This window comes from Hyaena hyaena, unplaced genomic scaffold (assembly GCF_003009895.1).
Source record: "Hyaena hyaena isolate Hyena2069 unplaced genomic scaffold, ASM300989v1 scaffold_153, whole genome shotgun sequence".
NCBI classification, from domain to species: Eukaryota; Metazoa; Chordata; class Mammalia; order Carnivora; family Hyaenidae; genus Hyaena; species Hyaena hyaena.
In genome coordinates this window covers 598794-611871 of record NW_024080785.1, presented here as the reverse complement: position 1 = coordinate 611871, position 13078 = coordinate 598794, and the positions used below count along the sequence as shown (strand labels likewise).

At 43.0% G+C, this 13078-nt stretch overlaps 1 protein-coding gene across 1 annotated transcript in view; it reads left to right on the top strand.

Annotated features, from left to right (window-relative positions):
• Positions 1-1364: 1364 nt before the first annotated feature.
• Positions 1365-13078, top strand: part of TBX20 (T-box transcription factor 20) — a 58854-nt gene continuing 47140 nt past the window's right edge. Inside the window, exons 1-4 of the mRNA XM_039239127.1 lie at positions 1365-1514; positions 4805-5060; positions 6151-6315; positions 10060-10168. Of these exons, the coding sequence (XP_039095058.1) occupies positions 1388-1514; positions 4805-5060; positions 6151-6315; positions 10060-10168 (657 nt within the window). The 5' untranslated portion in view covers positions 1365-1387. The remainder of the gene's footprint in view (positions 1515-4804; positions 5061-6150; positions 6316-10059; positions 10169-13078) is intronic.

Sequence of the window (13078 nt, the reverse complement as noted above, 5' to 3'; positions counted from 1 at the left end):
CAAGGCCAACAGGACGACCCCCATAAGGCCGTGGGAAGTCCTGGTCGCAGCCCAGTTTGCGAAGGCAGATTCCCCGTCTAACAAGCTCAGGCGTCGTAGACCCCCCATCCTCCCAATAAGTGTGGCGTGGTCCCCGCAGGGTGCCGCGCCAGGTCCGCGCGCCACCCCTCACCTTCCCTTGGGTGGAGGCCCCAATTTCCAGAGTCCCTTTCGGGAACAGGAACCCCGCGTAAGTGCCGCACTGGTGTGCAGCAGAGGCCGTGGTTCTGAGAGCAGCAGCCTTCGCCAAATGCCCCATCTCTCTCTCAGCGTATCTTTTGCAGGGCTGTGTCTCTCCAGTCCCACCGTCAAGCAGACAGATTTTGGAGCCTAAAGAACGAGGGGACCGAGCCTTGGGAACTGCCCAGAGAATAGGATCTGGCCCGTAGGTGGTGACTCCGTGGGGCCGGTTTCCGCTCTACTTAGAGCTTCCCAACTTTCTTTAGGAACTTTGAGCACCGGCTACAAAAAGAATGGAAGAAGCAGAAACTCCCCCAGGCTACTTCTGGTCTAGGTTCCCGCACAGGGCCGCTCCCGGGGTCCCGCGTCCCAGCAGCTTCAAAAATACGCCCCCGGGGATCGCGCGCCAGTCCCTTCGTCCCTGAGACCTCGAGAGAAGGCTGAGGGAGTCCGCGGCTGCGTGGCGGTGGCACTTTTCCCGAACGGGCGCCAGGTTCACGGCCGGCGGCGGGCGCCGCGCCCGGGGAGCGCCCTCCCTGCCCTGCCCGCGGCCCCGCCCCCGGCGGCGGAATCAGGAAGCGGTGACGTGAGGCGGCGCTGACTGGCTGCGGGCCGCCGGGATCGCTGTCGCCAGCAAATTAAGGCGCAGGGCTGCGAGCGCCCGGGCGCAGTGTCCTCCGCGCCGCGCTGCGCTCCGCACGCCGGCGCCAGTGCTCTCCGGGGCCCGCCCCCTCGCGGCAGCGCTCCGCCGGTAGCCACCTTCCCGCAGCTTGGGCCGCTCCGGCTGTCCCCGGCGCGTGGAGGGAGGCAGGACGCACCGGGGTGCCGCAAGACCCCCGGGCTTTGCGCGTCCGATGCTCGTCTACAGCTTCCTGCGGCGCAGCCTGTGGCCCTCCGGAGCTCCCCAGGGTTCGCGCGCTGGGTCGAGCTGGTCCTGCCCTGTCCTCTCCGGCTAGTTCGAAGTGTCTGCGGCTGGAGGGCTTTGCAGTGAGGGACAGAGGCCGGTGTGGAGCTGTCGGCCGGTTGGGGCTGACTCATCTGGAGTTCCCGACTCCGCTGAGATTGCACTTGGAAACTTTGCGCTCGGCGTTGGTGTTTGTCTCCCGTGGGGAAGCTGGACGGGAGTTCGGCAGGCCCCGTGCGTGGCCAGGACCGCACACTGGGCGCCATGGAGTTCACGGCGTCGCCCAAGCCACAGCTCTCCTCCCGGGCCAACGCCTTCTCCATCGCCGCGCTCATGTCGAGCGGCGGCTCTAAGGAGAAGGAGGCCACGGAGAACACCATCAAACCACTTGGTAAGTCGGGCTGCCTGATTGTCCGTCTGGCGCGGGAGCGGGCTGCGGCGCATCCGTCCGTCATCCTGCCTGCGGGAGGCTCGAGACGGTGGCCGCCTTTTCCTGCTCCAGGCCGCTTCTGACCCCCAGGCCACCAGCCCCACGCTGGAGTTGGGAGATTCTTTTCTTTGGGGGCTTCCCAGACCACCGGTTTCGCATCTCCGGTGTGCGCCAGCCACTCTGCCTTATCTATGAGTCTAGAATCCCCATGTCAGGTCGTACCTGTGTAGGAGAGTATGTAACTTTGTTGGGATCAAAACAGTCAGGGATAAATAATTAACCCCTTTGACTCAACAGAATTTACCATGCGCGTAACACCTGCGTGTGCATTTGATGCCACGGAGACTCTTAGCGACCTCACAAGAAACTAGGTGCATTTTGTTTTTCCTTTGACTTGAAGAAACAAAATTAACTCCTTCAAACCACTGTCGTCTGCTGTAGAATACGCCAGTTCTCCCCACCTGAACCATTTTCTTCACAGAAGCTCCAAACGTATCAGTGAGACGTCATTTTGTAACTGCCATCATTTTCAGTGGAGGTTGGCAAAAACATTAGCCAGTAACCATTTTCCAAATTCCTCAACTTTTAGCTATACTGTTTATTTAACAACCTTTACCATTTATAGAAGACACTAGGCTTGGTTGGAGTAAAGGGAAACCAGGGATTATGTTCCCTTTAGCATGAGTGAACTGTGTGGGAAAGAGACTGCTGGACTTGAGTATTTCAAAGTCCCTTTACAATCGACAGAGAAAGAAGTGTTCTCATCATCACCTCTTGGGTCCCCAGGAAATAATTATTTCACATCCTGATCATCTGATAGACCGAAAATGTGGTGAGACACATCACACAACAAGCTTAGGGTAATATATATATATTTCGTATATTTATATTTATATTTATTTAATTTATATATATAAAATTAACTCTCCCCAATGTGTTCTTTCTCCCTGTCCTTTCCAACACTTTAACATCTCATATCTGAAACAGCAATCCTAGTATGAAACAGTGTTAAAGATGAAAAATAAGAGGGCTGGGCAGAGAGAAAAGAAAGAACCAAAATCCCCAGAGCAACTTAGAACCAAGGAAAAGAAACAGAAAGATCTCCAGAAAATATAATGTCAAAAAGTCTCCCCTCCAAGGTCCCTTTCCCTGGTTCTTCCCACAAGCCACTCTGTGAAATCTAAGCCTGCCAAAAAAAAAAAAAAAAAAAAAAAAGCCAACAACCAATGAAACAAACCCAAACTGTTTACAGACATATTAACCACCAATTTCAAAGTTTTTTTGGTGGGACTGCCCAACATTATCCACTCCTATTTAGAAGGCCTCTGAATTCTTTATAAACACCCCTGTCACCGTTTGGTAGCTAGCAGGGAAAGAGCACTTCGGGTTAATATTCCTGTCGGAATTACAGACCTCAGACTGGGAAACATGCCCTTTTCATTTCCACTGTCATTTCAGTATTACTTTGTTTTCTCCTTTTCCTGAGAAAACTCACCTTCTATCTAAGTTCTAAACTATAAAGCCACCACCCTTTCCCTACCACAAATATACACAGTCTGTAAAATGAGCCTCCTTCCCCTGGGCTTTTGAGACAGGCTCTGAAAGAAGCAGAAGGCATTCTTGTCCTTTCCACGGGCTAGTTCAACAGCGCAACTGGTGACTGTAAGCTGAGGACTCCCGCAAGGGAGACACCTAAAGGTTCTGTTACAGAGAATGTGGTACTTTGGATAGTTGTCGAAGCAGCTGTGGGGGTAGGGACTCAAAAGTGCATCAAGATTGCACATTTAAACACATAACATCTATTTAGAAGAACTGCCTTAGACCACTAGAGCATTTCTTTAAGTTATTTTTTTTTCTTGAGGTACCCTTGACATATAACATAACGTTATGTTGGAGCAATTCTGTATCATTTTCTTCCTCTCCACTTTTCCAACCCTGACCATTTGTTAGTCTGGGGCTTAGGGAGTTTGCCTTTTTCAGTTGTCAGAAAATAAGAAAATTTCTGAGGCTACTTGTTGATTCTCTATAAAGACATTATGTGAATGTGTTTCTGAAAATATTTGTTGAAAATAATCTTTTGCCGTGGCATACTTCTTGTTCTTTGAATTTAAAAATATAAGGCTAAGATAATTAGCATATTCTTAATTTAAAATGTTACAGTGAGTTGGATTGTTACTGTAAGAGAAGAAAAGGTAAAAATACCCTGTTTCCTGCTTGCCTGCTCTAAGTCAAGGAGAAATATGGGAAACTGACCACTTTATAGGATACATAGCATATATATGTATATATCTACATTTAGAACTTGTTTCAATTCCTTGGGGGCACTTAGAACAGAGTTGTTTAGAGATCAGTTTCACATTACAGATTCAAGTAGTTTCTTTTTTAAGGGATGCAAGATAATTGGGACAATTACAAAAGTCCCCCTGTATTCCATCAAAGTGACTGGTGTAGTCCTAGGCCCTTATCAGCTGTGGAGTAGAATGTTTGGTTCATAGGCAGCGGTATTCCAGCCTGATGGTGGATGGTGTTCTTCCTACTTTAAATACTCTGCTAGCCTGGGTTTCGGGTTGTTTTCCTCACTTCCAGGACCTTTTTGAGATAAAAATACACATACTGCCCTCAAGAAATCGTTACACACCCATTCCCAAAATGGCCTAGCAAGCCCACTTCTGTGATTTAACGAGCTATATGTTAGAGTCTTTCGTAAGGTCTCAGGCTGGGTGGGCTATTGTAAGAATGCCCTACTATTAAAGCATAGAAAACTAAGAGCCAGGCAGAGAAGTAAATTTTTTCGTTTTAACCTCATCCCCGTTTTAACCTCATCCCCACTTTTCTCCACCTCCCTTCCACCTTTCATTTTTTTCTTGTGGAGAGAAGGCTCAGGATGGAAAGGAGATCCCACAAGCTGCAAAATCTTGAACATGGGAGGGATAGCAGAAGCAATCCTTGCTTTCATCTTTCATGAGCCCATCCTTTCCCTTTATCCACTCCTTACATTTTTAGTCCCCAAAGTGCCTTTCATAATGGTAGTAATCATCCAAAGTTCTAGGACTCATTTGGTTCACTTAGGAAGCACTGGGTATGTCACTCCATGGAGATTTATATAGTGATGGGTTATCACTGCCTTCTTGGAGTTTGTGAACTTAACTTTTCCAAAGTCAAGTCCAGTACCTATTTGGGTTGCACTGTTCTCTTTCCTGTATCTTTGCTTGACAGCGTTAGCTGTCATTCTCCATTCTCTTTGCTTGCAGAACAATTTGTTGAGAAGTCCTCTTGTGCCCAACCCCTGGGTGAACTGACCAGCCTGGATGCTCACGGGGAGTTTGCCGGTGGCGGCAGCAGCAGCAGCCCCTCCTCCTCCTCCCTGTGTACTGAGCCTCTGATCCCCACCACCCCCATCATCCCCAGTGAGGAAATGGCCAAAATTGCCTGCAGCCTGGAGACCAAGGAGCTCTGGGACAAATTCCACGAGCTGGGAACAGAGATGATCATCACCAAGTCGGGCAGGTAGCAGTTGGTGGTGGTGGGGGAGGTGGTTGGTGTGTAAGGGCTACAGTGATGACAGTGGCACCCTGGGTGGCTTCGGGTGTTCCCTGGAGCTGAGTGAAACCCCACTGGCCCAGAGCAGTGACAGGAAGTTTCCTTTAATTAGGGCTTCTTTCTACAAACTTGCTTTTGGAAAGAGCTGCTGAGACAGACTTCCTAGCATTTGCTTTCTCAGGATCCGACCATGGAAAACCCCACCATGGCCGTGGTCTTGATGAGAGGCACATGGGGACCAGCGATCTTAGGCCCTTGCAGTCTGGGAGGGCTTTGGGGTGGGGAGCTGGCATCTTGAGGGAAGCAGGAATCCGGTTGGGGGGTGGGTATAGGGCAAGCTGCTGGGTGCCTCGAGGGAGGCAAGTAGCTTCCCTTTTATTTGCCTCAATTTGCAAAAGCTGCCAGCTCCCATTAAAAACTAAAATTAAAACCTGAGCAGAAGAATGAAATTTGAAACTCACACTGTGTAGGACAGAGTGCTGGGGCTACGGGCCCCTTGGTGCCGTAGTAAGGCAGGCACAGGGTAGCGGAAGCCACAGGGCGGGGGTAATGCAGGCGGCTCCCAGGCCTGGAGCGAAGACTCTAAAGGTCAGTGGCCCCGCGGCCCTGGTCCCTCCAGCTCTGTAGCCTCTGGGAAATACCCCCAGGGTCTCCGGAAACCCAACCCCACCCTGGATTTATAGCTGAAACAAGTTTTCTCCCTGTAACCTTAGGGGTTTGGGAGACTTGTCAGCTCCAACCTTTGGTCCGGGAGAGCCTGACGGGAGAGGCTGACGGGTTTGATACTGTTGCATAGCATTTTCTGTAATCGCAGACCTTCCGGTCGTAAAAAGCAAACAAAACTTTTCATGTAGCAAGGGGACCCCTGTGAAGGTGACACCTAAAGTTATGTGGGTGGGGGGAGGGAGAAGGAGGGTCTCCGTACTCAAGCTCTAGTCTCTGTGGAAACAAAAAGGGTGTGGGGTCAGTGGGGAGAGAGTAGGACCTCCCTCTTTTATTCAGTTGGCTCATTAGCCTCCAGGAGCTCCAGTCGATTCTCTTTGTCTCCCTGTGTCAGGAGGATGTTTCCCACCATTCGGGTATCCTTTTCCGGCGTGGATCCTGAGGCCAAGTACATAGTCCTGATGGACATCGTCCCCGTGGACAACAAGAGGTACCGCTACGCCTACCACCGGTCCTCCTGGCTGGTGGCTGGCAAGGCAGACCCACCGCTGCCAGCCAGGTTTGTGCCTCCAGATTTTCGGGCAGAGCAAATGCAATGCATATGAACCCTGAGAGCAGAGTACCTCTGGCTGGTTGAGTTTTAAGCAGCTCTGTTTTCACAGTGGTGAGCTCTGGTAGAGAGCATTTGGAGCCCAGATGCTCCAGGACCAGCGGTATAAAATATCTGAGAAAGACAGAGTTTGTGCACAGCCAGAACGTTGTCCTTAGTGTTATCTTTCCTCAGAATTCATTTCCAAGCTTTCCTCATTTCAGTTAGAATATTCGTTAGAAATCCAGACCCATTTCGTATGGCACCCGTCTCATTTCTAGTTGGCTACTTAACACTAGACTGAATAAACCTACTGCTGAAGTGGTGGCCCTGAAATCCTTTTTAGAAGAGTGCATTTTAGTAAAGTGGTTGTTCATAGTAAGTCCTTTTTAATAATATTGGTAATATCTGCACACAGTAAATGTCATTTTGGTGAAATGGTGGTTGTTTCTGACCAGTAAAGGACTCAGAAATTTTAAGTAAGAAAAGCAAGCTCTTTTCTTTTTTAACCCCTTCTCCATAATAAGTTAAGTGGGTGGATGTAATTCAACAACAGATTAATATTATTTTACACAAAACATTACTCAATATGTTAGGGATCATGTATGTTTATTTTTGTGCTTTCATTGGTAATAATGTTTTTGAAGGAGAACTTGGTTTAAAAAATTGCATGATGCTTTTTATTGTTGTTGCTTTGCCCAAATTAGCCTTGGGGCGGGGAGGGGGGGTGGGGGTGGGGAGTGTGTATTAGTTTATGCAAATAGTAGTAGCTGAAGTTACAGGAATCTAACTGCATACTTTAATACAAGCAAAGGGTATTAGTGGACTTTACATTTAGGGTTCTAAAGGCAAGCCTCACTGATTTTTTAAAGTTTTGTTTTTATGATTACCTAATTTTTGTAATTGGTTGGAAGTTCATATCAGAATGAAAAGTTTATTTACATGTACAGATTTAGGCACTCTGAAGTTGGGTTGGTTCTTTGTTTTTTTTTTTTTTTGTTTTTTTTTTGGGTTGGTTCTTTGTAAGGACTGAGTCTGGAGTTTTAGTCAAGGCACAGAACCAATACAGACAATTTACACATACTAGTTTGGATGGAATATTAAGCTTACTTAGTTGCTGATCACATTATTGAGCTTACAGTATGCCAAATACACTGGAGGAAAGATTAAAGGAAGCCTCTCAGAGTTTTCCATTCCCATAGGAGACTAGGAAGGACATCTTCCCAACCCTTCCAAATCAGTATATTAAATACATACTAAATAGCAGGACTAAGAAATTCTTAAAAAATGTTACACCCATTTTTTAAATAGAGCAAGATTCACCCGTTTATGGTAGATTTTAAAATGATTATAATTAATATTCTTTACTATTTATTATTAAATAGCTGATTCATACTACTCTCAAGTTTACTTCCATACTTTACAAAATCTTTTTAAACGAAAGGGAGAGAGAGAGGAGAGAGAGAGAGAATTTTAGTAGTATTCTAACCATTTTCACAAGCAAATCTTTTTTCTCCCCCCAAAGTCTTTCCCCTGAGAAGTTAATCACTCTTATTCAGCATATATTTTCTTCCTATCTGAAGGTATGAGGAGCTGGTGCAGGCCAGCAGGACTTTGGAAATATGACATGCCTTGTTTATGTTACTAATCTGTTCTGGTTGGAGAAGGAAAGCACGTACCAATACACTATCTTAACTGAAGCATGTTTAAGCTATTGCTGGAATTTTAAGTCCTGGGGGACTTGAGAGAGGAGGGGCTTCCTGTATGATTTTTTCCATTCATCCTACTTCAGTATATTTATATTGAAATTAAATAAGTGTTTGGTGTGTTATAGGATAGAAATATTCTAGCTTATTCAAGCAAACCGTCTTTATTATTATTAAAACAAATAGTGCTGTATTTCATAGCTCCATAAGGAAAGGTAGGGAACATGGTAAGTGATCATTTTTGTACTGATGGTAGATATTCCTTGTGGTTCTCATTCCTTGAAACATTTTATTTCAGACCAAAGTTTACCAGTCAGTTGTTCCTAATCAGAAGAAATAATGCTTGACAGTATCATTTGAACTCAACAAATGGGCAAGATACATACATTTTCTAAAGTAATGTTATCTTAAAAAAAAGAAAACAATGTTATATTTTCACATAGGACATTTTGTTGTCTTTAAAGGAATTGGTATTTAAATAAGTTGGTCTTTATTATTGTGATGACCCATGTTGAATTGATAAAGAGGGAACATTTCATGAGCTTCTAGGGCTTTAAAGGTTTTTGAACATGTTTTGGTGAGGCAGGGAGGATATGGTACTGGTCAATAAAACAATTTCATATGTAAAGTTATAGCCTTGGAGGGGTATACTTGAAACATTATGATGGTTGTATCATCAAGGAATATACTTCGACTGAAAGGCATTTTTAAGCACTCCTCCAAAACCCACAGACAGACAAACATACACAGAAAGTCTTTAAAGTTCTTATACGGGTCTAGTAAGAATTTCTAGTGATGTTAGTCTTTTTTGTGCTTTGCTTCTGGTGGGCTTTACCGTTTCAGTATGGGCACCTAATTCTTCTATTCTTAGTCCTCTTTGTGACAAAGCACAGTGTGTAGACTTCTGGTTTCTTGATTTTTTTAAAAGGAAATACTGCAGGAAATGCTTTGTGATTTTTTTTCCCCACTGACTTTGCCTCAATCATAATATTTATGTTTAATTAAAGATATAAGGATCCTATATAAAATTGAGATATAAATAGCCTGTTAAATGGATAATGGGATTTGTCCTATTAAATCAGGGATACTTCCTTTTCTTTCTCGAGTTCTGTATCTCCCCTGACTTCAGACAAGCTTATAGTCAGTGAATATCAGGATTGGAATTCATGAGGAGTTGTACTTTGTGTAGTACTTTGCAGATAGGACAAATGGCCTGCATCTAACTGTAAGTGAGTAAAAGATTGACTCGCACATAGTAGCTGATAAATGACAAATACATGATGTATACATTTTTTTCCCATCAAAGCTTTTTCCCCCCTGTAAGTTGTATGTGAATAAATACATTGAATAATGTGACATTTACCCAGCTTATTTTCTGTCTCATTTAGTGGGCGTCTAACTAGATAAAAGTCACAGTATTTAAGGTCCTAGAAGAAACAACAGATTGTGATCTGTGAACTATTAAAGGTTAGCCAGTCTGCTGTATTAAAAATTAGTTTGTCTTGTATTTATAAACTTCTGAGTCATCTTCAAGTTTAAATGAATGGATTATCTAGAATTGTTTCATCTTTTATGTTCTTTATACCTTCATTGTTCTTTTTTTTTTTTTAAGCAGTATTTACACTAGGAACTCATTACACAATTAATATAAGCTGGTCTTTCTTTTGAAAATACCAACAACACTAAGATTTTATATTTTACAGAAGCAGACCAGTAGTTGGTAAGATAGATGGAAAAATACTCACCTTTTAAAAATGGCTTGCTAAACAGACAGTAGAAAATTTATTAGGTAAAACCCCTTTTAGATCAGTGTTACATAAAGAAACATGTTTGGATGTTTTAGGTTTATTTTGATAGTTATATTATTAAATTTGAGGTTATGTGGGGCAAATCAAATTCACCATTAATATGAAGTTTTTGTGTGCCTTTAGAATCAGATTATTTTATAGCCCACAGAGAACAGATTTTTTTTAAATGTCTAAATAAAAATCTCTCATAATTTTCTTAGGCTGTATGTACACCCAGACTCTCCTTTCACTGGTGAGCAGCTACTCAAGCAGATGGTGTCTTTTGAAAAGGTGAAACTCACCAACAATGAACTGGATCAGCATGGCCATGTAAGTATAGTGCCTTGGATTACGTGGATTCCCTAGGATGGAATGGAAGAGTGGCTCAAAGCTTCCTCCCTTAAATCTCTTCCTCTCTTCCCTCGCCCCATCCTGTCCTCCACCAATGAGTCATTCATTGATAATATCCATTTGTTCTTCAGGGAACTTTGATTGCTCTTAAGAGATCACTTACAGGATGCTGTGTGCCATTTCTACGCAAGAGAGTCAGGGACCTTCGGCATTATGAATTTCCTAAGACTGCAACTACTTTACTACCTGTGCCAACCAGACAAAGGGAATGAGCCTGTTGGATGCGACTGTAGCCCATTCTCGGGTTAAACATCCAGCTGCTGTCAGTGGTATATTAGATCACACAGCATAGAGGGAATGGGACTGACCTCTCCTTTGGGGGTTTCCCAAGCTGTTTTTAGAGAACACTTTCATGGGAGATGCAATAGAACAAAAGGGTTTTATGCCCAAATAAATTTGGGGAAGTGCCCTTTACTCATTATATACTCCTGCTGTAGAGAGTCCTACGAATATTAAAGCACAGGGAGGTCTTGAAATGAAAAACAAAACATTTGATTTTGTGTCCTAAGGAGTTCATCAAAATATGGAAAAAGAGAAATTGGAATTCTGAGCTCATATCAGTAATTAATAGCACAAATAGCCATTGATGCAGGCCTTTACTCATTTGATAAGCCTACTTTGTAAGGAATTGTGAGGTTAGTCCATGCTCTTAAACAAAGATTTACATAAAAATCGTTTTAGATTTTATGCTAAGAGAACTTTATACTTGCATCCTTCTTTTTGATAAGAATATTGTTTGTTTGTTTGTTTGTTTTTTGCCTCAATTGCCAGAAAGCACATTGGTACTTCATTGGTTGCTTTCCTTGGCTTACATATTCTGATATAATTATTCTCTCTCTTACCCCTTTATTAAGACGCTCGTTTAAGGTTTTAGTTTTCACTGGATCTGTGCACTTTAGAAGTTTCAGAACTTTTCTCAGAAAGGATGGTTATAAGTAGATACATATTAAAGAGTTTTAGACATGGTTTCAAATAGTTGGATTGAAATTGGAAGCAAATAAATCACTTAAGGCATTTCCACCATCCGTTTGCCCCCAAGAAGCCTTGTTTACATGACCAAATCAGAGTAACCAGGTTAACTCATGACTGCCGGTGGCACTGTGGGGATGCTGCAGATAGGTTAATGGGTCTCTGTTATTTTATGTATTGGAAAAGATAATTGACTTTTTTTATCTTTAATGTTGGGATAAGTGTCCTTTTCTATTTTCTTAAAAAAGATGTTTTCATTGATGGATTCTTTTTTCAGGTTAAAAATGATGAGTGTCTGAGAGACATTTTCCGTAGGCCAGATCATTCTTAATGTCATTCATATTAAAATTTCTTGGACTCCACTGAAATCGTTGCAGGGACAAATGACATTTTTTATGGTTCCGGTATTTTCTATACATGAAGCTTTGAGAAGCACTGTTTGAGTCTTTCCAGAAAGACTTGAGAATTCATTTTGAGATCAGCTGTCCAGAATTAATGTTTTCTTTTTAATATCAACTTCATGGGTGGGAGTAGCACCAAGTTATATTTCAGGAGCTCTGGGTTCTAGTCTGATTAGGCCAAGATTAGATCTTGACAAATTGTTTAGTCTTAGAGGATTGTTAATATCCATTTTAGCTTTAAGATTTTATTGTTTAATGTGACCCCTTGTCACCATAAAGAGTGTGTTCTGAAAACTACAAGGAAAGATTTTTAGATCCTGTGTAGTTTAGCCGAGTTATTTGAATTAGTCCTGAAGAAGTCCTTCTTATAGATGCATTTTTAGTTTTATAACAGGAAAATTTTTTACTTCAGGACATTTTCTTCTTCAGTGAAACAAAGTTCACATTTCTATTCGTGTTCTTTAACCCAATGAGATCTTGAGCAGAGAGTCAAGGAGCCTTGGGGTCTGAGATTCGGTCTGAGGTTGGACCCTCTCCAGCACCCTTTCCCAAAGGAAACTGACCTTGGGATGGTATAAGTAGGAGAGAGGGGACATTATTTAAAGCTTAGCGCTTTTTCCATTGTGTGTGTGTGTGTGTGTGTGTATGTGTGTGTGAGAGAGAAGGGGGGGGAGAGGGAGAGAAGGAGAGAGAGGGAGAATGTGTGTGAAAATTATTTCTAACTTCTTATTACAATATATAATGAACACCCAGGTATTTTCTTATATCAGTGTTAGGAGTTTACTTTTGTCACTTTGAGTTTACTCCAGTTTTTTTGTTTTGTTTGGATTTGAGTTTATTCCAGTTTTATGAGTGAGCATAAACATCTTAAACTCCTTGGAATAAGTGCATTATATAAAGAGATGACTTTTTAAAAGTCTGTTTCAATTCATTTGAAGCTCTCATTTGTTTTAGTTATTCCTATCCAGGTTTGGGATCATAAATGGATGGCATGTTCTAAATTCAATGCCGGTTAATTAATGCCCTGTAACTTTAAGTTGGCTTACATCTTAGCATACAGAAAGGTTGATTCTATATTAATTATCCCACAGTGACTAGTGTTGAACTCTGCTAACGTAAGCCAGCAAAAATACTCATTCACCACACCCACCCTTCTTATTATAGAAGATGGGGGAGCCATTACATGCATTGACACCGCCATTGACCACACTCTTGCTGGACTATTTATCACATGCCTCGCCAGAGAGCCAGGATCTCTGCTAGGCCGTTGGGGTTAAGGGCATACAATGTGAGCGCTCTTAATCCCAGGAAGGACATACCCAATTTTGCAAATTTAGGTAGCTGTCTGAGTAGCAGAGGGGAAGATGGAGAAAAACTTTTATATATGAAAGTGAATTTTATTGCTCGAATTTCATAATGGCAAATCATTATATTTTATTTAAAACATTCATCAGAAATA